Genomic DNA, 24,691 nt, shown 5'->3' with positions numbered 1-24,691 from the left:
TCCATCCTTCTTTATTCTCATTTCTTCATAATAACTTTTTGGCACTTTATCCTGGCATTTGTACATCACTTATACCTGCAAAGCTGTGTGCACCTGTACTTTAGGCCAAGCCTGTGGCCAGAAGCATTGTGATGTCATTGATTTATTGGCTGCTGTGTCCACTAACCCTTCAAATATTTTTCCTTCTATTTCTGATTTTAAAATTGTTCTAGATTCTACAAGTTCCATCCAGAAGGCCTCCTTTCCTGTGCTCCCAAAATCTTTACTACCCTAAATTTTTTAATATTCTTTTCCTACTTTTTTGTAAGGTATTATTATTATTAACTGTGCTATCCTCTCTCTCTTTTTTAATGAAATACCCTGGTGAGGAGCAACATAGCAAAGAATATATATATTTATCCTAGAGAATCAAAATCTACTACTCCAGGCACAACCATAAGCCCTAGCAATGACTGTGAACTATGTCCTATAATGAGACCTACTATACCAGAGGGAAGTGGACCTGCAATTCTAGTAGGAATAGAACATATTTCTATACCATCAGTAATTTGGTGTGAAACTAAGGAGGGTAAATCAAGGTTAGCACTTCCTGGGATAGCATTCATCAATTCCTATACTGTCAATAAGTCTGATTTACAGTATTGTTTGAGGAAACTGCTGGAGGGGTGATAAATGAAAGTGAGGCTCCCACTGTTTGACAGGGCTAGAGCTGGCACTGGGAGGAGTTTCCCAATATTTGATTACTTTCTATATTATACTGTGAGTGATATTCAGAAGCCCAATGTTTGCCTTATCTTGCATTTTGGACATAAAGTCAAAGACCTATCTGTCAAATTATGATGAGGTGCAATCTTTTGAGCAGTACAATTTTTTCTTATGTGACCCAATTTTCCACAATTAGAGCATCTAAGAGAATTTGAAAAATTTTAAGATCATAATTTTTCTGATTTAATACCATAGTCATGACTTCTGCTTGAAAACCTTGAAAAGTCCAAGTTCCCACATCCTGACATCTTTGGATCATTTCTCCTAACATCATTTTTGGTTTTCTCCCAAGTAATGCTTTTTTTTTTTAAACAATCTGCATTAGCATTTATGAGAGCATGTTTTCTCAATAAAATTTGGGCTACTTACCTGTTATTAACTAAAAAATGAATTGCCATTGTTAAGTGATTTACAAAGTCAGGAAAAAGTCTCATTAGGTACTGGCATGATTTTTGTGTAAAATATTCCCCTATCAATTTTTCCTGATATTTTTACTCATGCCACTCTAGCTGCTTTCATTATTTGTTCATAAGCTGCAATTTTCATAATTTATTTGATCCCTTAATTGACTGAATGTTCCTTTCTAATAAGCATCTCAAAAGTAATTTTGACCCTTGTACAATCATTGACCCTAAACTGCTTTTGACACTCTTCAAAAAAGTGCTGCCTTGCATATCAAATAGTCTCCTCCTAGAGTGTTTTTTTGCCCATGAACACCAGTCTAAAGGTGTCAGAGCAATTTGGGAGACTGAGTCCAAGAGAACATGGACATATTGGAGCCATAGAAGCAACCTAATGTAATCCTTTTAATAGCTTAAAGTCTATTGATTGATATTCTATTATAATTTGAGTTGGACTATTAGGATTAGGAGCTTCAATAACAGGAAATGCTAACTGCATTTCTAAAGAGACATTCTCTCCTTTTTTTCCTTGGCTCTCTTAATTACCTTCTGAATTAGCCCTCTGGGTTCATAAGAATTTTGCTTCCCTTCAGATTTATGTGAGAGATTCAGACAAGGAGAGGGGAGGAGGGCAGGGGATAAGAGAGTTGTAAATTGTGCTGATTCTCCCTTTTTATTAGCATTTAAACATTCTATAGTTTGGGTCATTTCCCAGGATACTGGTAGAAGAATCTACTATAAGGATTTTTGTAGTTAAGGGATCTGTCTCTGATGATTGAAGACATATTTTCAAAATATTCCAAATAGAAAACACTGTAATTCGAAGGGCTCCTGGTCCTTTTTCTTTTAAATATTCATTTATTTGTTTTCCTACCTTATCCCATTTTCCTAAATCAAGCATTCCCTCTTGAGGAAAACAAGGACAATATATTTCCACAGACTCCAAAAATTCTTGTAACTGTCCTGTGATAATTACCAATCCTTTCCTTTAACTAATTTTTTAAATACTTTTAGATAATATTCTTTGTCCCTACTACCTGATTGATTTTGCCGCATTCTGATTCAATATGTGTACTGTATTGATATCAACTGGACAAAAATCAATCTTATGAATTTTATCTTATATATATTACACATCAGATATCTTATATTCTATACCTCATATATTTGTATTTTGTTCTTCATGTCAGCCGGCTAGTAAATTATTTCTAAGGATAAATTATTTTCCCTTCTGAGCTCTCACCAAGAAGGCCGCTCTTCTGCCAGGATGACCAAGTCCATTCCTTGTTCAAGGTGCCATATGTTGGAGTCCAGCTTCAGGGAAAACCGAGAGAGGGAATACCCAAGGCCAGGCGGAATACTGATTGCTCTGCTGCATCTCACACATAGATTTCCGATAACCTGATCAATATATGCACCTTCCCTTGCTGGGGGAGGAAGGGGAGTGAATTTCAGAGTGCCAGACTTGGTGCGTTCTACTACGGGTGAATCTTACAGGAGATCACTCTCTCCTTAGCCTGGAAGTCCCTGGAGTTGCCAAGATCCTGGAGAGTAAGGGACTTTCCTCTTCTGGCTGATGGAGCTTCAAGTAAGACCACTCATAGAAGGATGAAAGAGAGACCTGCGGAGGGAGCTGGGAAATTCTATCCAGTGAGACAAGGTTGTAAAAAAGGGTTGAGACAGGTCGGCTTGGATTTTTTTTGCAGTTTGAGGTGGGAGAAGTGGGAACTTCTGGGAGTAGTGGACAGAGGATTGCCCTTCCCAGCATTATAAAATGGGGAATGTTAGAGCGGGGAGAGAAAGCTGAATGTATTCAAGTCATTTTTTTTTTCAGTATACATATGAGCAAAATGGAGGTTAAAGAGAGGGGAATGACTTTCAATTTCCTCAAAGCAGTCAAAAGTTTCTATGCTATGTCATCAATTCAATATTACCTGAATTACCTGAAATAATGGAAAATTAAATATTAATGAAATTAAAATTTTATTTCAAAATATATGCGTATATAATTTTCTTTGTTTTTGTTGTTGTTGTTGTTGTTGTTGAGGTAGTTGGGTTATGTGACTTGTCCAGGGTCACACAGCCAGGAAGTGTTAAGTGTCTGAGGCTAGATGTGAACTCAGGTCTTCCTGACTTCAGGGCTGTTGCTCTATCCACTGCACCAACTAACTACCCCCATAGATAATTTTCAACATTTACTTTTGCAAAAGCTTGAGTTCCAAATTTTTTCTCTTCATTCCCCCACCCCCTCTCTTAGATGGCAAGTAATTCAATATATGTTATACATGTTAATAGGTTATAATTTTCCATTACTTCAGGTACCACAAATTTATCAGACATTCTCCAAGTAATGGACATGTAGTTTGTTTCCAGTTCTTCCATGTCAGAAAGGCTGCTGCTACAGACATTTTGGTGATTATTGGGACTTTCTTATCAATGGTGTACGTGGTGGATAAGCCCACAATTGGAGTCTCTAGGTCAAAAGGATGAATTGTTATCAACTCTAGCAAGGAAAAGGATAGTTATTATTCAGCCCTTAAAGAATGGGCCAATGTGTCAGTAGAGGGTGCTAAAAAGCAACAATTTGGTATTATCTCCCGGATGAGGACTCCAGGAAGGGATTTTATCAGGTAGACCAGAAAATAGTAGGCACAGGGTGGTGTTGAGGGCTGAAATACCCTAACAACGTTTGGGGGTCTCCAGGTCAATGTCGCATGTATTGCTAAAGAATTCTCAGAACCAGTCTCCAAGTTGTTGGTAAAAAGGGTTTATTTGATGCAGAGAATTCATCAGGGTAGATGCCAGATAGCAAAGAAATGAGAGACAGAGACCTGATTTATATAGTCCCCCATGACCCAGGGCTAAGGACTCTTATCATTGACATGTTGATTCTATGAGCCAAGGCTAGGGAGTAATCTCCAGATGAATTAAGGGTGGTCTCTGAAATTTTGTTATCACTGACCAGATCAGTCAGCAGTGAATTGGAAAATACTGGGCTTAGGAGTTTTCATGAGGCAAGAAGTTAACTGGCTAAGGAGGGAGTGGTCAGAATTAAATATGTTGAAAGTTTCCTAAGGCAGACTCCAAAGCCAGAAGATTTAGGGTTTCCTGACCCACTGCTAGGACAGAAGGCTCCTCTAAGAGATCAGGGGACCAAAGAATTCTATTACGTCATTTCCCCACCCTGAAGCAGTCACCCTCAAATTCACTTGGGACAAAGGGATGGAGATCTCATCTTCTGGAGCTGTTTCAGGCTGACAAAGGGCATAGAGTTTTCCCTATGCTCAATGGGTGTTCAGGCTGGGAAGAGAAGTGCATGATTTTAAGATGACAGCAGCAACATCTAGGGGATATTGAAGATCTGAGTCAGTCAGCCCATGATCTTCGGACTGAACGAGTAGTTGGAAGTTCATACCTTGGAGTCTGGTGGAAACAAATCTCATAAAAAGGTTAAAAATGGGATGATATCCAGGGTGGAGATGGCAATATTTGGGAATGGGACCTTTGGAAAACAATTGCATCAGATCACATCTGTGGGCTGCCTTGAGAATGCTGATCCTGAATGCCCTCACTGCCCACAGAGGTCCCTAGGCTGACTAAGGCTAAGGAGTTATCTCCCCAAAGCAGGGGCCCATAGAGTGACACAGATAGAGCTAGAGAGAAAATAACAAGAATAAAGTTCTCATCATAGGAGTGGAAAATAGCAAGAAAGAAGACAAGAGTGAGGGAAAGGACACAACAATTTCACCCTTCTTTCTCCAGGGTATTTTCAGGGGTCCTGTGGAAGAGTAGCTTTGGGTCCTCTATGGGTTAACAGGAATATTCAGAAATATCTGAGGAAGAGATAACAGAAGCAGCATTTTTAATCCTAGAAATATGAGTCCAGCTGGGGGACCCTTCCAGTGTGACTGAAGCTGGAGTAGTTAGAATGAGCTTATATGGTGCTTTCCACTTTATACCTGGAGAATCAGCACCTTAAGCTTCCAAGATCTCAAGTATATCATGTCCCTGGATTTACAGGGGAACCAGTCCCTAGGATTAGGGAGATGATTGTTTGCATATTCAGAAAGGGACTTCTGGACTGCACCAAACTGTGTGGCAAACTGGGTGATCAGATGTGTTCTTGGAGTTAAGGAGCCTCCCAGATAGAAATTCTAAAGGGCTCAGCTTAATATTCTCCTGAGGTGCCATGTGGACTCTAAGAAGCCCTAATGGGATATTCTTTACCCAATCCTCTGAAGTCCCTAAGTATATTTTAGTAAGGACTCGCTTGAGGGTGTGATTCATTCTCTCCACCTTCCCAGAAGCCTGAGGATACCAAGCAGGATGGAGGTGGTAGGTGGTTTTAAGAGCCTAATTTTGGGTTATCTGAGAAGTGAAGTCGGGGCCATTGTCACTCTGCAAGGAGCTAGGTAGGCCAGTGAGGTATGATTTCTTTTAGCAAGCACTTTGATACAGCCTGAGCTTTCTCAGCCCTGCAGGGAAAAGCTTCTACCCATTTAGTAAAGGTGTCAACAAAGACCAGAAGCAACTTGAAACCCCTGTAAGGGGGCATATGTGTAAGGTCTACTTGCCAATCTTCCCCTGGGTATGTTCCCTTTCTCTGAACAGGGTGAAGGGGGGGGGGAGAGGAGGGATTTAACAACTCCTTCAGGATTCACTTGTGCACAAGCTTGGTAGATCTGGCAGACCTGCCTGATCGTTTCTCCCAGCTTGTGACCAGTAAAAAAGCTTTTCACAAGGGATTAAAGAGCATTTCTTCCCAAGTGGGTAGCTTGGTGAAGACCAAAAGTAAGTTTTCACTGACTTGCCTCTGGGATTCAAAATTGGCCTGAGTGTGTTTGAACCCAGCCAGAAGGAGAAAGGATGTATCCTCTTTCTTCTGCTATGGTTTGTTCCTGTGAGCTATATTAAGGGGCGTAAGAATTAGGGAGCTTTGGAATTAAAGGTGCCCTGGTCGGGGACAAATGGATAGCAGCTTGAACAGCTGAATCTGCCAGCCTGTTCCCCTTGGCCTGAAGTGAATCTTTCTTCTGATGTCCTTTACAAAATGTGACAGAAACATCTCTAGATTTGTGGGGAGTGTATGATAGTTGTAGAATTTCCCTTGCATATTTAATAGGAGAATTTTTTGCTTTCAGAAGTCCCCTTTCTCTCCATATAGCCCCATGAGTATGCAAAATATGAAAAGTATATTTGAAGTTAGTATAGAAGTTCACTCTCATTGCCTTCCCCAGTTCCAAAACTCTGGTAGGTCAATGAGTTCAGTTTTCTGAAGAGAAGTCCCAGGGGGCAATGGCTTAGCTTCTATGGTACCATTTAGGGTCACCACAGAATTACCCACCTTCCTTTCCTCATTTTCAAGAAAATTGGTCCCATCTGTAAAACATTTACCGTCTGGGATGTCAAAAGGAATATCTCTCAACTTATGTCAACTGGAGTAGACAGAAGCTAAAGCTTCCTCACAATTATGAATAATGTCACCCACCTGTAAGTGTTGTCAGGAAGAAGAATGGCAGGCTTAAGAGTGTGACATACCCGGAGAGTCAGGTGGGAGTGTCTGGCAAGAGAGCCTGATATCTTGTAAGCCTCCCACTAGCAAGCCACTGATGCCTTTTGGCTTCTAAAATGCTCTGAAACCACTGGGGGAGTAAAAGCCTCCATGGCTTCCCTAGGGTGAGTTTTGAGGCTTCTTCAGTAAGAAGAGCCATAGCATAGGGGTTAGGCACAATGGGATGAATTGGAATAACTGCCTCATTAACTGCTCGAACGTCCTCCATTTGTTTTTCTTATAGGGAGAACTGGGGTATTTGCAGGGAGATTGGCAGAGAATTAAAAGTTTGTACTTAAGAAATTTCTCAATCAGGTGCTGCAATCCCTCCCTATCCTCTGGTTTTATTGTGTATTAACATTTATGGAGGAATACACTGGGGTCCCCCAACAATATTAACACTGGGACATCACAAATAGCTTACCCAGAGATTCCTTGGTCCCAGACAGAGGAATCAATTTCCTCCCAGATTTCAGAGGGAATATGGGAGGGTTTAGAGAAAAGCACAAAAAAGACCCCTTGAAGGTCTGAAAAGGGAAAACTGGGTCCCCAATTTCACCATTAAATTACACCCCAATAAGAGAGCAGGACAGGAGGGAATTATAAGAAAGGAGTGTTTAAATAACAGGTCACCAAACTGGCAAGGCAGAGGAAAGATCTCAAAACAGTTCTTAAATTTCCCTTCGATCCCCATTATCCTATAGGGGGAGGGACGAGTGACACCAGAGTGTCTCTTTCTGTCCTCATATCAAAAAGAGAGGCCCCTATATCAAAAAGAAATTCTTTTTCTTTTCTTTTCACTCCAGGTCTTGAGGACACCTGAAGCCAGGGCATTGGGCAGTGGCTCTACCCCTTGACTGTGGACAATCTCTCTTCCAGTGCCCCTCCTGATTGTATTTGGGGAACGGGCCGGGGGGTTCCTCCAAGGACACTTAGGAAGCCCAGTGACCCTGGCCATGACATCTGAAGCACGAACCCCTTTGGTTCCCAGATATGGCAGCAGCCAAAATTTGAGCCTTTTCTTTGTTTCTTGCTCCCACCTTGGTCTTCCTCCTCTTCAGCTGTTGATCCCTATTATTAAAGACTCCAAAAGCCATTCTAACAGCTGAATCTGGAAAGTTTGAGGGCCCGAGGCTAACTTCTGCAGCTTCCTCCGCATAGCTGGGGCAGATTGACAAATAAAATGCATGCTGAGAACAGTGGTCTCCTCTGGAGAAAACGGGGCCGGATTAGTGTATTTTCTTATAACCTCTACATTACACCCTGAAAGAGGGCAGGATTCTCCTCAGCTCCTTGTGTAACTTCCTTGAGTCTGTCATAATTAACCTGCTTTTTAATTCCCCTCTTCATGCCTTCAGTGAGGCAGGGTAAAAGGTGATTCCCTTCTCTTTCTATCATTGCTTCCACCTGGGGTCTGAGACAGGGACAGCAATAGCCCTGGGGAGGTATATACCAGAAGAGGAGGATGTAGCCATGTAATCTCACAAGAGTAGATAATATTAACACCTCCCCAGGAAAGATCACTTTGGAGGGCAATGACCTTAAAGCCCTCAATATATTTAATGAGGTTCTCAGAGTAATAGCTAAATTTTTCCTTAATCTACACGCTGAGTGTCTCTCCCTGAGAGTCTGCTACTTCTCTCAGTGGTCAGAGATTAGAAGGGAGAGCTGAATTGGAATCCTGAGGAGAAGAAAAATGGGGTCCCACTCTTCCTATGAGAGGGACTGAGGAGTGGGGGGTTGGGAAATCTCAGAATCTGGCTCAGGAAGTAAGAGGGAGGGAGTTAAAGAAATATTGTTGGACATATGGTCCTGACTTTGATAAGGGGTTATTCTGGAAGGGATTCATAGGTCTCCTAATAAGGACTGCATAGGGGTGCAGAGGAGGAATCCTATTACCCTGGAGGAGGGAAAAGAGGGGGTCATCTAGAAGGTCAGTATCTATTTTCAATTTCCCTCCAGTAAATTTTACCAGCAGCATCCTGCAGGATCTTGAGACAAAGTCATAAAGTCTTGGACATAGGGAACTTCAGTCCACTTGCCTTGTCTATGGCAAAGTCTAACTGCTGGATAGTTCTATAGCTAATTGAAACATTGATGGACCATTTTTCTTGGTTCCTCAAGATATGTGGAAGCGAGGTAGTATAGCAGAAGAAAATAAGTTCCTCAGTTTTGAGATCTTTCAGGCCAAATTTATGTTTATTTTTTAAGAGACAGCCTAAGGGAGAAGCTTAGGGATAGAGACAGAGGAACATTGTTACATTTTTGCCACGAGCCTTAGATTTTCCTAGTTTTATAGCGCTCATCCTTTTCAGGCCTCCCAGAGGGGATGATAGGTGACAGGTGTTTCCTGGTCAAGAGTATTTCTGCTGAGAAGTGCAAGAACTTCCAAGTCTAGGCATCTGTACTCAAGGAAGTCTGCTGAGTCTAAAGCTCCTGACAGTCCCAAGCCTTCCTAAGTGCTTGGGTTGTTTGTTGCAGCTATAGAATAGGCGCAAAAAAATTTAAGATGCTTATCTTAACAAAGAGGATGTAAAAATTGGGGATCCCTGTGCAGGCCACCAAATGTTGAGGGATGAGATACCCTAACAACATTTTGGTGTCCCCAGGTCGATGTCCCAGGTATTACAAAAGAATTTGCAGACCCAGTCCCCAAATTAAATTGGCAAGAAAGGTTTGACACTGAGAATTCAGTAGACCAGATGCCAGATTGGAAATAGCAAAGAACTGAGAGACAGAGAACAGCTTTTTCCAATCCCCATGACCCAGAGCTAAGGAGTCTTATCATTAACATGTTGATTCCATGACCCAAGGCTAGGGAAAAATCTCCAGATGAATTAAGGATGGTCTCAGAAATTTGTTTATCACTGACCAGATCATCAGTCAGCAATGAACTGAGAAGTACTGGGCATAGGAGTTTTCCTGAGGCCGGAAGCATTTGGCAAAAGAGTGGTCAGAACCAGATACATTGAGAGTAAGGCAGACTCCAAAGCTTTAGGATTTCCTGATCCACTGCTAGGATAGAAGGCCCCCTAAAAGATCAAGGAACCAAAGAATCCTATTATGTCAGTGGTATAGAGAGGTCCTTGAATTCAATTTAGGTTCCTGAATTTCTGAAGCTGTGATCTTTATCAAGGATCTTGTTACTCAATCCTTTCATTCATGAAAGGACTCTGGCAAAGATATTGAAGTGGCCTATCATTTCCTTTGGTAGGTCATTTTACATAGAAATAAACTGAGAAAAATAGTGATAAGTGATTTGCTCAAGATCACATAGTTACTAAATGTCTGAAAGCAGATTTCAGTTCAGGTATTCCTGACTCCAGGCCCTGCATTGCACCACCCTGTCTTATGGGTGATCTTAAATTCTTCTACAAATGTAATGCCTGGGAAACTGAGCAAGACAGAGATTAGAGAACAATTTAATAGTTTATTAAATGGATAGATTTACTGAGGCCAAATGATCCATGTTTGGTCCCAGGGCTTAGCGAGACTAAGACTATGATCTCAAAGAATCCAGCCCTGAATATCAGATAACAAGGTTCTTTTATAAGGTAACAAGAACAATGACATAATGGGGGAGGTACCTGGATGGGGATGACCTAATGGGGGGAGGCACCTAGGATGACATCATGGGAGGTACTGGAGAGGCTCCTGATATTCTAATGAGTCTAAAATAGATAAAGACCTTTATCCCATTAAACATTAAGAGGGAATAAGTATAGCCTAAGGTCTAAGATATAAGATCTTTATTCTATCAAACATTAAGAGGGAATGGTTATAACCTGAGGCAATTAGGGAAACTGGGTCAGGACATTAAAAGAGAACTGTGGCACAACACTAAGCACATTGCCTTTTAGTTTTAATATATTTAGGGACATTTTATCTTATTATTTCCTTCTGTAGTTATTTGGACTTCTAAATTTGTCATGTATTTTTTTTTCCTGCTGTGAGAGCTATAGTGCTTAAATTATTTCTGAATATCTTATTTTCAAGGTCAGTAGCTCTGATTTACTTATAACTAAAGTGTTTTTTCAATGTTGATAATTTTTTTTTGGTCATTTGTAAATGTTCTTTCACTTTTCTATTTTTTAATTCCAAATGCTATTTTCTTTTTTCAGAACATCCTTTTGGAGAGATATTATTATCTCTCCAATAATTTTTTTTTGGTCATTTGTAAATGTTCTTTCACTTTTCTATTTTTTAATTCCAAATGCTATTTTCTTTTTTCGGAACATCCTTTTGGAGAGATAGAATTATTGTGTGCACTATAATTTCCAATTCTTGCTTATCTTACTGGTTTGGTTATAAATTTCTTATTTTTACATTTTCTTTCTGTTATTCCGTGATTTCTTGGACTCCATTAGAATTTATTGTCATTCTTTCCTTTTTATATTTCTTCTTTTTCTGACACACTTCTCATCACTGCAAAAGAATTTTATTATGTTGTTTCCTTTTCTAGGTAATTTATTCATTTTTCTTCTTTTCTTATACGTTTCATTATTCATATGTTTGACTGAAATGAAAACAAAAACAAATATTAATATATGCTGTTGATCAATTACAATTTAGTTTTTTTAAAAAACCCAACTATTTTATATTTAATTTTTAAAGAATTTCTCAAATTGGCCATTGATTTGCTTCTTTGCTAAATATCTTTGTCATTTTAAATTTTAAAATAATCATTTAATATATGGTAAAATGACCTCAATCCCTTCCTTTTACTTAACTTTTTTTTTTTAGTTACTAAACTGTGGACTTTTACTGTAAGATGAATAAGATATTGCTCTAATGAGCTCCATTTTAATTTTTTTAATTTCATTTTGAGATGAGATTTAACTAGCACATTTTATCATAACAGATATTTAATTTAATTATTTCTTTCCTGGGACATCAATTCATTGATTTACCTTTTGATATAAAAGAATTTCACCTCTATTTTTAAAAGATCCATCAATCATCCCCCTCTCCCCAATAAAAGAAGTTACTACAAAAATACAATAAAATATTTGTGTTTGTTCTAAAGGAATTATAGAATAAAAATATGTATTTAAAAATGGATAATAATGCCAGGTTGTAGTCTACCAAGATCAGTACTGAACTGACTTATTAGAATAACAGTGTAATTCTGTGCTAATAGCAACACCAAGGTCAGAATCCAGACTGTGAAACTTAATTGGAGAATATTGGTAAACTTTCAAGCCAAATTAAACTATCTTGAATTGGTGATTAAATGTCATGTTTAACATAGTGTCCAGAACCTCAAATAAAAAAAAAAAAGGCACAATGATGGGGAAGAATATGTAAGCAAAGTTAAATATTAAAACCAAGCATGAGAAAATGGATATGAAAGAAGCTAACAATATGCTATACAAACTATGCAGACATGTTCATACAATAGCATGATTGGGAGGTGATATTAAGGTCCAGAACAGGGGTTAACAGCTCCATAGCTCCATTTGAAGCTGTCTTCTTGCTATGAACAGAAAAGAATTCGTAGTCATGGATGGTAAAGAGTGGTATCATAAGCAAATTAGCATCAGTTCATTTAAGTCTTTCCAGGCCCCTCAAAAATCATTCTCCTGATCATTTCTTATAGAATAATAATATTCCATAACATTCATATAATTTATTCAGCCATTCTCCAACTGATAGGCATCCACTCAATTTCCAGTTTCTTGCTACTATTAAAAAGGCTACCACAAATGTTTTTATATATGTGGGTTCCTTTCCTTTAAGATCTCTTTGGGATATAGGCCCAATGGAAAAACTGCTGGGTCAAAGAGAAAAACAGAAATTATCTAAAGAAAACTTCTTAAAAATAGATTTGATGAAATAGGAAAACCACATAACTCCTTACTAAATAGACATGAAAAAGAAATCCATTTATTGAAAAACACCATCTGATAGTGTTCCATCTTGAAATGGAAAAAAAAATGCAATGAACAAAACACCTCATTTAAAAGTTCAATTGGCCAAATGCAAAAGGAAATAAAAAAGCTGACTGAAGAAAATAATTCACTAATAGAATTGAACAAATGAAAATGAATCATTCAATGAGACTTCCAGAATCATTCAAACAAAACAAAAATAAATTAAAAAAAAATAGAAGAAAATGTAAAATACCTCATTAGAAAAACAACTGACCTGGAAAATAGGTCTAGGAAAGATGATCTTAGAATTACTGAACTTTTTGAAAACCATGATAAAAAAAAAAAAAAAAAAAAAAAAAGCCTAGTCATCTTTTAGGAAATCAATCATCAAGGAAAAATGCCTAGATGTCCTAGAACCAGAGGATAGAATGACAATAATGAGACAACATTCCAAAATTTGTAAGATGCAAACAAAGCAGTTATTTGGAAAAAATGTATATTTCTAGATGATATCTTGCATAAAAGAGAGAAAAAGAAAAATCAATGAATTGGACTTGCAACTGAAAGTTAAAAACCCCCAATTAATTAAAAAATTGAATTCTCAAAATAAAAGATCAATAACATTGAAAGCAAGAAAACTATTGAATTAAAAATTAAAACTAAGAGTTAGTTTTATGAAAAAAATGAACAGAATAAATAAACCTTTAGTTAATTCAATTACAAAAAGGAAAAAAGAAAATTAAATTGTTAGTCTCAAAAATGAAAAAGGAGAACTTTCCATCAATGAAGAGGAAATTAGAGCAATAATTAGGAGTTATTTTGCCCAAGTATATGTCAATAAATTTTATAATCTAAGTGAAATGGAGGAATAAATATAAAAATATAAATTACTTAAATAGTCCAATTTTAGAAAAAGAAATAGAATAAGCTATTAAGCAACTCCCTAAAAAAGATCTCAGGGACTAGATGGATTTACATGTTTAATTTTAGTACTATAAAAACTATTTGAAAAAATAGGGAAAAAAGGAGTTCTACCAAATTCCTTTTATGACACAGATATCTAAACCAGGTAGAATAAAAACACAGAAAGAAAAATATAATATATAAATATTTATAAATATAAAATATATAAAAATCTTAAAATATTAGCAAAGGGATTACAGAAAGTCATCCCCAGGATAATACACCTCCACAAAGTAGGATTTATGCCAGGAATGCAGGGCTGGTTCAATATTAGGAAAACTATTAGCATAATCAGCTATATGAATAACCAAACTAACAAAAAAAATGTGATTATCTCAATAGATGTAGAAAAAGCATTTGATAAAGTCCAACACCATTCCTATTAAAAATACTAGAGTATGGAAATAAATAGAGTTTTCCTCAAAATGATCTGTAGCATCTATTTAAAATCATCAGCAAACATCATATATAATGGGAATAAACTAAAACCATTCCCAATAAGATCAGGAGTGAAACAAGGTTGTCCACTATCACCATTACTATTCAACATTGTATGTTAGCTTTTGCAACAAGAGAAGAAAAAGAGATTAAGGAAATATGAGTAGGTAATGAGAAAACCAAATTATCACTCTTTGCAAATGATATGATGGTATACTTAGAGAACCCTAGAGAATCAACTAAAAAACTAGTAGGAACAATTCATAACTTTAGCAAAGTTGAAGGAGGCAAAATAAATCTACATAAGTCAATCAACAAACATAATATTTGTACTGTATACTCTCGTGACTTAACTATAAAGAGAGTAGTCAGAACTCCTTTTCAGTCCACTCAGAAGCATGAATTGTATGCAATCATTTTAGCTCTTACTTATTATTTAGGAGATATAAATATAATATCTGATTTGGCCTATTCAGTAGATATGGTACAAAGAATTGCCTCAGTCCAAATAAAATTTATAGCTTCCATTATATATCAGCTCTTTTTTTTTTAATTTAATAACCTTTTATTTACAGGTTATATGTATGGGTAACTTTACAGCATTAACAATTGTCAAACTTCTTGTTCCAATTTTTCACCTCTTACCCCTCCCCTTCCCCAGATGGCAGGATGACCAGTAGATGTTAAATATATTAAAATATAAATTAGATACACAATAAGTATAATGACCAAAACGTTATTTTGCTGTACAAAAGAATCAGACTCTGAAATATTGTACAATTAGTGTGAAGGAAATCAAAATGCAGGTGGGAAAATATAGGGATTGGGAATTCAACGTAAGGTTTTAGTCATCACCCAGAGTTCTTTTCTGGTCATAGCTGGTTCAGTTCATTACTGCTCCATTGGAAATGATTTGGTTGATCTCTTTGCTGAGGATGGCCAGGTCCATCAGAACTGGTACATATAGTATTGTTGTTGAAGATAAGATCTCCTGGTCCTGCTCTTTCACTCAACATCAATTCGTAAGGCTCTCCAGGCCTTTCTGAAATCATCCTGTTGGTCATTTCTACAGAACAATAATATTCCATAATATTCATATACCACAATTTATTCAGCCATTCTCCAACTGATGGGCATCCACTCATTTTCCAGTTTCTAGCCACTACAAAAAGGGCTGCCACAAACATTCGTGCACATACAGGTCCCTTTCCCTTCTTTATGATCTCTTTTGGGATATAAGCCTAGTAGTAACACTGCTGGATCAAAGGGTATGCATAGTTTGATAACTTTTTGAGCATAGTTCCAAACTACTCTCTAGAATGGTTGGATTTGTTCACAACTCCACCAACAATGCATCAATGTCCCAGTTTTCCCGCATCCCCTCCAACAATCATCATTATTTTTTCCTGTCATCTTAGTCAATCTGACAGGTGTGTAGTGGATATATCAGCTCTTTAAAGAACTTCAAGAGCAAGTGAGAAAGCATCCAGGTAAGATTTATATCTTTCATGTCCACTCTCATAATGGACTTCCAGGTTCTATTTTTTATGGTAATTCAAAGGCAGATAGCCTTCTAACCATGTTGGCCAATACTCCTTTATTTCAAGAAGCCCAAGAATCTCATTCTGAATATCATCAGGCTGCTCGAGCTTTTACATTTACAATTTGGAATAACAAGAGAGGAAGCTAGGAGCATAATAAAAGCCTGTACAGCTTGCCTTCCTTTCCACACTCCTACACTGCCTCCAGGGGAGAACCCTCATGGTTTGAGACCCATTGAAATTTGGCAGATGGTTGTGACTCATTACAAATCTTTTGGTTGTCTGTCTTTTATCCATGTTGTGGTAGACACCTTTTCAGGATTCACTTTTGCAATACCAGCAGCAAAAGAAACAGCCCGAGTGGTCACTGAATTCCTTATACAAGCATTTGCAATTATGGGTGTGCCACAAGCAATAAAAACAGACAATGGACCTGCATATACTTCTAAATATTTTGCACACTTTTGTGCACAGTCTAAGATTTTACACACCACTGGATACCCTTTAATCCTCAAGAACAGGCAATAGGAAAGAGGAGAAACAGAAATATTAAGACTCTCCTCCAAAAACAAAAGAAAGGGGGAGCCACAGGTAACCCTAGAGAACTTCTAAATCTAGCCCTTTATATTATTAACTTCTTGATTTTTGACAAAGATGCACTGGCTCCGGCAGACAGGTTTTATAACCCACCAGAAGGGCAGTGTCCAGTGCGAACAGCTCCACTATCTTTAGATAATTGCCAGGTGATGTGGAGAGACCCAGAAAGTGGTGAATGGAAGGAACCGGGTAGGTTAACTGCTTGGGGGAGAGTTTGCTTGTATCTCTACAGAGGAGAAGGAATCAGATGGGTGCCAATGAGCCATATTCGCATTGTCCATCGCAGAGAGACGGAACAGACCCTTGAAACGAAGGAGAAGATCCAAGAAACATCGGGTGGTTCCATAGCTGATTGTGCTCACCATTGAAAGAGCGTGGCAGTTATGGCGTTTGACTCATGGACATCAACAATTGTTAATGAGACTGATAAAGGACTTGAAAACCCTCAGGAATCATTGGATTTTCTGAGAAATGATAAGACTGTTGCAAGACTTCAAAATCTGCAGGAATCATTGGATTCCCTAACACATAAAAAAACTGTTACAGGACTTCAAAAACTTGCGGGAATCATTGGATTCCCTGACAAAGTGAAGTAATGGACAATAGATTGGTTTTGGACTATCTCTTGGCTGCTGAAGAAGGTGTATGCGTGACTGTTGTTTACATATCCTCCTTCTAGGACTTCTGGAAATTTTTTACAACACCATGTTGATATACATTGTTTCTTATATCACTACTTTCATGTATAATCCATGTTTGTTACACTGCATTGAGCCTGCACCTGTTGTGGGGAGATTCATCACTAATAGCCTGTTGCATTATTGCTATGTACCTTATGTAATACCTCCCATACTGATGGGTTTGTCCATACCTGTTTCTAGTAAGACCCTTCAGCCCAGAAACCCACTAGCAACATCTAGTTCAACTCCCCACTTCCCTTTAGTGTTTTTCATCTCTCTTCCTGAGAAGTGGGGAGCGGGGGGGGGGGGGGCATGATCATCTCCTTTTTGGTATTTTCACCTCTTTTCCTGAGAAGTCAGGGAGAGCATGATCACCTCCTTTTGGGGATTCTCACCTCCCTGAGAAGTGAGGGGAGGGCATGACCCCCTGTGTTCTAAAACAAAAGAAAGTGGGAGGTGTAAAGGGCTGAAACTCTGAATAGGTGCATTGGAATCAGACAACAGAGCACTTAAGGCTAATTACCTATTAGACAATGATTCTATTAGCATATGTTTGGAAAAATGGCCCTTCTCACTGTTCAGTGATAGCTTGATGTTTGGTTTATATAGATAATTGTAGGAAGAATTAGAAGGTGGTGTGAGACATCCAGACTCACTTTTTGGCAGGACCAGGAGAAGAGAGGTAGGTGAGGAGCCTGTGGCAGTTTGTCTGTCTCCTTCACTTTTTCCCCTAAAGACCAAGGACTTTTACTTCTCTCAACTCCGATTTTTCCTCAGGCCTCCAGGGAGCTTGCCCAGACTTCACACAGAATGATACATATATTTTAGACCCAGGCAATGAAGGATTTTGCTTGCCTTGACTCTGTATCTTTATTACAAAGTGTTTGTTTTTCTTTTACTTTTTTCCCTCAGTGGAATGTAGTATGGGAAACAGTCAAAGTAGATATGACTAGAAAACAATTCATGTGAAATATCAGGATTATGAGTGAACTGCACTTAAAACCTGAATGAACACTATGTCATGGCAATTAAAAAAAAAAGGCAATTAGATCATATACAAAAGTTCTCCCCACTCTTTTCCTTCCTCTCCTCCCCTGCCCCACCCCTTTGATAATATGGAATGCAAATAGTTGAGAGACAAAGTTAGTTTGTGAGAGGTTATGATGGAGAACTGAGGCTAAATCTATTTGGCCTCTTGAGTAATAAATAAATAACCCCTCACGAGAAGAATGATTTTCCTAGGTTTCATCCAATCTCCAATTGCCTGAGGGGAATTCCTTCCTTATTTAGCCTGGTGAATTACTGGGTGAGTACAAAAGAAGAGAAGTTTTTAAATATGTTTTTAAACTTCAGAAACTTTATTCTCTTAATGTCTTATTTGTAGAGTTGGTTTTAATTGCACCTTATAATTTACAGGTGTCTTAGTGCATTTCAAACCTCCAGGTTTGTAATGGGTTGAGGCTTGAGTTGATACACTGAGGTCCCAAGCACGTGAGGCTAAATAGTAATTGGACTATATTCTATTAATATACCTGCTTGGATAAAGAATGGCCCCTGCCCACTCTCTGTGCAGGTCCTGATGTGTTGTATAGGAAATGACGATTTTGGTGGGTGGAGGGAGAGAGACAGGAAGAGAGGCTGGGAGAGACTGCTGGCTGGGTTCTATTCTGGTGGCTGCTGGTCTCCTGGCTTCTGGTCTAGCTAGCTTCTTGACTCAGCTGCACACATTGCTATTGCCGATTCTCTTCCACCTTCGATCTTTCTTTGCTGAAAATAAAGATTGCCAATTTCCCCCTAACCTGAATTCCTGACTCCGACTGATTTTAAAATATGCGGTCATCACACAGGTTGGCTTACTGGATTGGTCTATATTTTGCCTGACCCACATTGAACGTTGTTTTATGGAAGAAAAATTTGACTCCAGAGAGTAGAAATAGGATCAAGAAGTGAAAGATACAGATACACATTTGTTAGAGTTGTGTATAAAGGGAAATGGGTTGGTTTCCTAAGACAATGAATTTCCCATTACAGGACACTTTCAAGTGAATTCTGGATGAATACTTGTTGGGGATATTATAGGAGGAATTCAAGTTTCAGGGACGTATTCATCAGGATCGCTTCTGAGATCCTTTCTAACTGGAATTCTAACACAATACTTATTGTCCCTACTTTATAGAGTTTTTATAAGGGAATGCAGAATTACAATTTGGACAAGATCTAATATTACTAAATTCTATCCTCCTTGAATTTTGTTGCTTCTCTTGAATAGCCTCATGTTACATAATAGTTCTCAAGAATGTCATATTCCCCTTCACTTTATGTATACTTTGACTTTTTCAGTGTTTTTCTGCCTCCCAATTGCCCCATTCTTATTCTTCACATAGTAGAACCTTAACAAAGGTTTATTGGAATTAATAATTAAGAGAAAATTATATACACCAAATAATCTTCTGCATGCAATCCAGAAGTCCAAATGTTCAGGCTCTCAAGAAGATCAGTGGGGGAGATACCATTGTAAAACCTATGTTCAAACAACATATATATAGGATAACTGGGTGGAGGGGCAGTATCCGAGGAAAGATCCTAAAGATTATAGGAGAATGTGAAAGTGTCAGATGAGAATTGAAGGAAACCCAGGAGAAAGAGATAAGAAGGGAGAGCATTTCAGAAGCATCCTTCCTAAGCTGTATTTCAAATGGATGGTAATTTACCGAATGTATGGGTGACTTTCACCCTTTCATTCTGTATAATACATTTTTCTCACAAAACCTAAAATCACATTACTTTCTTTGACTTTCAAATTTTAGATAACTGATTTACACTAAGTTGGTATTTAATCAAAGCCTCAGACAAGTATTCATTGAATGAATAAATAAATCTTTTTTCAGAATAACTGCAATTTTAACAGTGATGCTGATTAAAAAAGCAAACTCACCAATACCCATGCCTAAATAACTATAAGTAGTACTTTAAATTTGCTTGATTAGATTGGAAATATTTTGACAGTGTAATCATATTTGTTCCATGAATATGGTCTTGGAATAGAAAGAAAATATTGTAGATATGTGTGAAAATGTAGAGATTTGCATTGCATGTAATTACCATGTAATAAATTTGCCTTATTAGTTTAGGCACTTTTTCCTGTGTTTATTCTTTCCACTCTCAAAATCAAAATATACACAGAATTATACCACAATCAAGAGTATTTATAGCACAGATTAAAATTGTACACAATAAGAATATAGATCATATGACCACAAATTACCTCAACGTGACTGGGAATATTTTCTTCCTGAGTGTCTGACTCCATGGACTTCTCTTTCTCTGGCTTCTTAGAGGAAATATTTTGTGTAGAGCTGTGACTTTTTTTATTCTTTATCCTGAAACAATAAGAGAGAGCCCACTTAATTCAACATTTATAGATGTTATTTTTTTCCATCAGAATCATCAATATAGTACCTTTCTGTCCTTACTCCTGTTTACATAAAGTCCCAATACTTGACTTTAATTTATTGATGTGAATTAAGAAAAATTTTTCAGATGAGTAACTGAAGTCCAGAGAGATGTAAAAAGAAAAAATAGCAGGTGCAACAAAAAATATGGAAATGCAGAGCATGTTGTTGTTGCTTATAATTGCCATGTAATAGCTAGCTAGATTACATTAGAGAAATCACTTATTCCTTGATTTGTCTAAAGTCACATTAGTAATTAGTGAAATTTGATTGAGTAATTAGGAATTAAAGCCTAGTGCTTTCACTCAGTAGGCATCAATGTACTACAAGTATGATAGTATCTCCCATAGATTATTCGAAAAAAAAAAAAAAGATATGGTTCATCCTTCCAGAACTCAGAAAAAAAAAACAGTTTTGGCATAAGAATATCTGCCTAGTTTTATTAACTGGTTCTGATGATGAGGCCCAAAGTTAAATTAGTCTGTCCTTATCAAGCAAAGATTTTCTAATGTTTGTCCTTCCTTAGCTTACCAGAGCTGAAGCAGGTAAAATGAGAGAAACAACTCCAAGCAGCTGGTAACAGGGAGCAAAGCCCAACTGATTATATTCATCTTGCAGCTGCTGGAAGAACATCAGAAACCAGTATAAAAAGTCCCTGTAAAGATTAGGGACAATCAGGTCTTGTGAAAGTCTCCCAGGAGGTACAGTGGATAGAGGGCTGCGTTTGAAGTCAGGAAATCAGGACTTCAGACACTTACCAGATGTATGATGATAAGCAAGTCACAATTTTCTCAGCAATATTTTCCTCAAAGACAATAACCCTACCTTGTAGGAATATAGTGAGAACCAATGAGATAGTATTTAGAAATTACTTAATGCAGAGTCTGACATATAGTGGTTACTTAATAAATGCTTTTTGCCTCATTGTGCACCCAGAAATCCCCTGAATGTACCCAGGAGAGCCACTGTCCTCAGAAAATTTATTGTCCCAGTAAGAACAGAAGAGATTGGCAGGTATACAATGCTGGAGGCATAAGGCCATTGCAGAGGTATCGCTCAGCGCTCAGCTGCATATGTTCAAATCTAGAATCTCATCCACTCTTCCAGTGATCATGTGTGTATTTGTATGAGATAACTCTGATTTATGAGAGAAAATGTTCTTTTTTTATTTTGTTAAGTCATTCAAGGAACTTTTTTATTGTTCAATTGTTTTCAGTAACTCCATCTGGTGTTTTCTCAGCAAAGATACTGGAGTTGTTTGCATTTCCTTCTCCAGTTCATTTTATATATGAGGAAACTGAGGCAAATGTGTTTGAGACTTGTCCAGGGTCACACAGATAGTAAGTGTCTGAGGTCAGATTTGATCTCAGGAAGAAGAGGCTTCCTGATTTCAGGTTCAGGGCTGTATCTATTGTGCCACCTGGCGGCCCCTCAAGGCATTTGCTTTGATCCAATTGTTTCTGTTGAATAGGAAAAAAGTAAATGACAGTGGGAAGAGAGTTTATAAACTGGGACTTTGAGGGGATATGGAGCCAGAGAAGTAGTATGCCTTAATTATGTTTGATAATGATTGGTACAGAGGTCTATGGCATTAGTATTGAAATCATATTCTCTGTATGAGGTAATTTTGAGATCATATAATTTTTAAATCAAGCATTTTCGTCTCTTGCCAATTAGACCCATTTGAAAAATGTTTGGTTTTGATTATTCTTGGGCAAAATTGTGAGCTATGAGTTAATCGTTAATAATCGTTAATAATAAAATAATGATAGGCAGGCCTATTAGTAATTATCATCTTTATATAACACTTTTTTTCTCCCTCATTGTCTTCCCATACACCCCATCTTTTATTGTCCTTTACCTTCTCTTTCCTATCAAATGCTACAGTTGAAAGGAGGAACAGGGAAGGAGCTGAGGAAAGGGGGAAGGAGAGTAAGAGATGGATTAAGCATTTATTAATAGCTATCATTTACCATTCGTTATGCAAAGTACCACACAAATATTATATCATTTGATCCTCACAAAAATCATGGGAAATGTTTCTATACTCCCATTTTACAGTAAAGGAAATCAAGGTAGAGGTTTAGTGACTTTCCCAGGATCACACAGCTAAGAAATGTCTGGGGTTGAATTTGAACTCAGGCCATCCTGACTCCAGGCCCAAAGCTCTTGCTACTGCATCATGCAACAGTCTGTTGAGAAAAGACATGAAACACATTTGTATATAATCAGGAAATAGTTAACAAAGCTTCTAATATTACTTTTCTCAGGAGTCTGTATTACTTTTCCTTGGCATCATATATACAAAATCCAAATAGAGTTAGGAATCAACAGAGCAAAGACTTGACCCTTCATTATATTATTCCTCACATAGAGGCTTTTTCAGTACAATATGCTGTTCCCCAAGATTTAAATTTTAGGCATCATAAAGGAGTCCAGGTCAATGATTTGTCCTTTCTAAGGCTATGAAAACAGGTCTTCTCCTACATGAGGCCAGGTTGGAGTCCTACCTCCAGCTTTTGCTTTTACCAAATTATTAGTGTAACTTACCTTTTCATGTATATCACCAAGCAGCTAATGAGGATCAATAGGCAAATCAGTGAGGGTATTTGGTATGTATGTGACCTTGACAATGAGTGATTGGAAGTTGCTAGAAAACATAAGACATAAATACCATATGTTAATTGTCTTAATTCCCAATACATTGAGCCTATTTTTTTTTTATTTTAGATTTAATTTTTTTGTATTACTTTGGTCCATCATAAGGAAAACTTACCAGTATTTTCCCCCAGGATCTAGTTTTGGTTTGCTATGGGATAAATATTCTGCAAAATATTTTAAGAATTGAAGAAAACTCTCATAATTTCACCCTGGAGAAGAATCCAGAGTCATGTTTCTTGCTGTATTATTTTCAGAGTTCAAGGTAGTCTATAGTATTTATGTATTTATATATATGTTATGTATGTATGTGTATATGTGTGTGTGTGTATATATGCACACTCAGCTTCATCCTCTGAAGTTCACAACATTTCTCATACAAGTTTCTTCTCTCCTCTGACACTACTACCACTCTGCTATAAGCCCCAAGTGCCTCCTACTTGGATTACTGCACTTGCCTGCTGGTGGCTCTCCCTGTAAACAGTCTCACTCAACTCCAATGTACCCAACATTCATTTGTCAAAGTGATTAGTCTAAAGCACAGGATTAATTATGTCATTACCATATAAAGACCAACCTGTGACTCCCTATTACCTTCAGATTCAAATATATAATTCTTTGTATGTAAATTTCTTTACAAATTTATCCCTTCCTATTTTTTAAAATGTCCTTTCACTTTATTCCTTTCCATGTAATCTGTGATACAGTAACACCTATTTCTTGTTGTTCCTCGTACATGACAGGGTTTATATCTCTTCACTTCACTGGCTATCCCACATGTCAGGATGCTCGTCTACTTGTCTTCTACTCCTGTTTTCTCCACTTATCTTCAAGATTGAGCCCAAATCCCAACTTCTACAGGTAGCATTTTCCCAGTCTATTTCACATCTCCTCCTCCCCAGTGACAATCCTCTTAAGTTACATACTTCACTCTACCCCAACCCAAACTGGAATAGACTGTGCTATATGCTTGCCCAGGTGCAACAGACCTTTCCTGATGATCTTCTCAGTTCTCTTTGGCAAGAAAATTATTTCAACCCATCTTTTTGTGATTTTTAATGTTCTAGGAATTGTTTTATAGAATTATTTAAAGATTTTTAGAGAGGATTTTAGGGTGCTGCTTGGCTGCTTGGCTCTCCTTTTATATGTCTTTGACAAGCATAATTATTAAAATATTATCTGCCAAATTTAAATGTGAGATCTTGGAGGGCAAGGTCCACATTTTTTCCTTTCTTTATATTTCCATTGCCTATGATAGTGCTTAACATATAGTAAGTACTTTATAAATATTTGTTCATTGAATAACTAAACCTATGAGTGGGATAATTTTGTTCAAAGCCAGATTTAACTCCACTTGGTTATTTTTAGTAAAAGAGTAGAGAAGCAGCATAGGTGATACAAAAATTATTAGAATTTTTCTTTCTCAATTAGTCAAAGAAACATGCACGACCAGAAATAGACTTAGAAATGGGTTTGCCCAACTGGCTTGAGTCAGAGCTGCAAGGATCCTTGCAAGTTATTGAATCCAACCTGCTCATTTTACAGATCAGAAAAGTGATGCATAGAGAGAGGAAATGATCTGCATGAAGTTGCATAAGTTGAAAGTAATAGAATCATGATTTAAACACAAGCTACTAGCCTCTAAGTCTAGTGTTTCATTGTTAATTATATCATGACACCTCTCTTACCTTATGGGTATGCATATGTATAATAAGTATGCATATGTCTTCCTTGTATGGACCAGAATCACTTCTATGCCCCACATCATCAGC

At 37.5% G+C, this 24,691-nt stretch overlaps 1 protein-coding gene across 1 annotated transcript in view; it reads right to left on the bottom strand.

The window, feature by feature from the left end:
• Positions 1-8,067, bottom strand: part of LOC111720245 (OX-2 membrane glycoprotein-like) — a 30,096-nt gene extending 22,029 nt beyond the window's left edge. Inside the window, exons 1-2 of the mRNA XM_031961281.1 lie at positions 7,973-8,067; positions 7,694-7,878 (exon numbers count right to left, since the gene is read on the bottom strand). Of these exons, the coding sequence (XP_031817141.1) occupies positions 7,694-7,878; positions 7,973-8,067 (280 nt within the window). The remainder of the gene's footprint in view (positions 1-7,693; positions 7,879-7,972) is intronic.
• Positions 8,068-24,691: the final 16,624 nt, after the last annotated feature.

This window comes from Sarcophilus harrisii, chromosome 3, assembly GCF_902635505.1.
Source record: "Sarcophilus harrisii chromosome 3, mSarHar1.11, whole genome shotgun sequence".
Classification (NCBI taxonomy): Eukaryota; Metazoa; Chordata; class Mammalia; order Dasyuromorphia; family Dasyuridae; genus Sarcophilus; species Sarcophilus harrisii.
The sequence above is the reverse complement of the archived record's forward strand: the minus strand, read 5'-3'. Positions and strand labels throughout refer to the sequence as shown.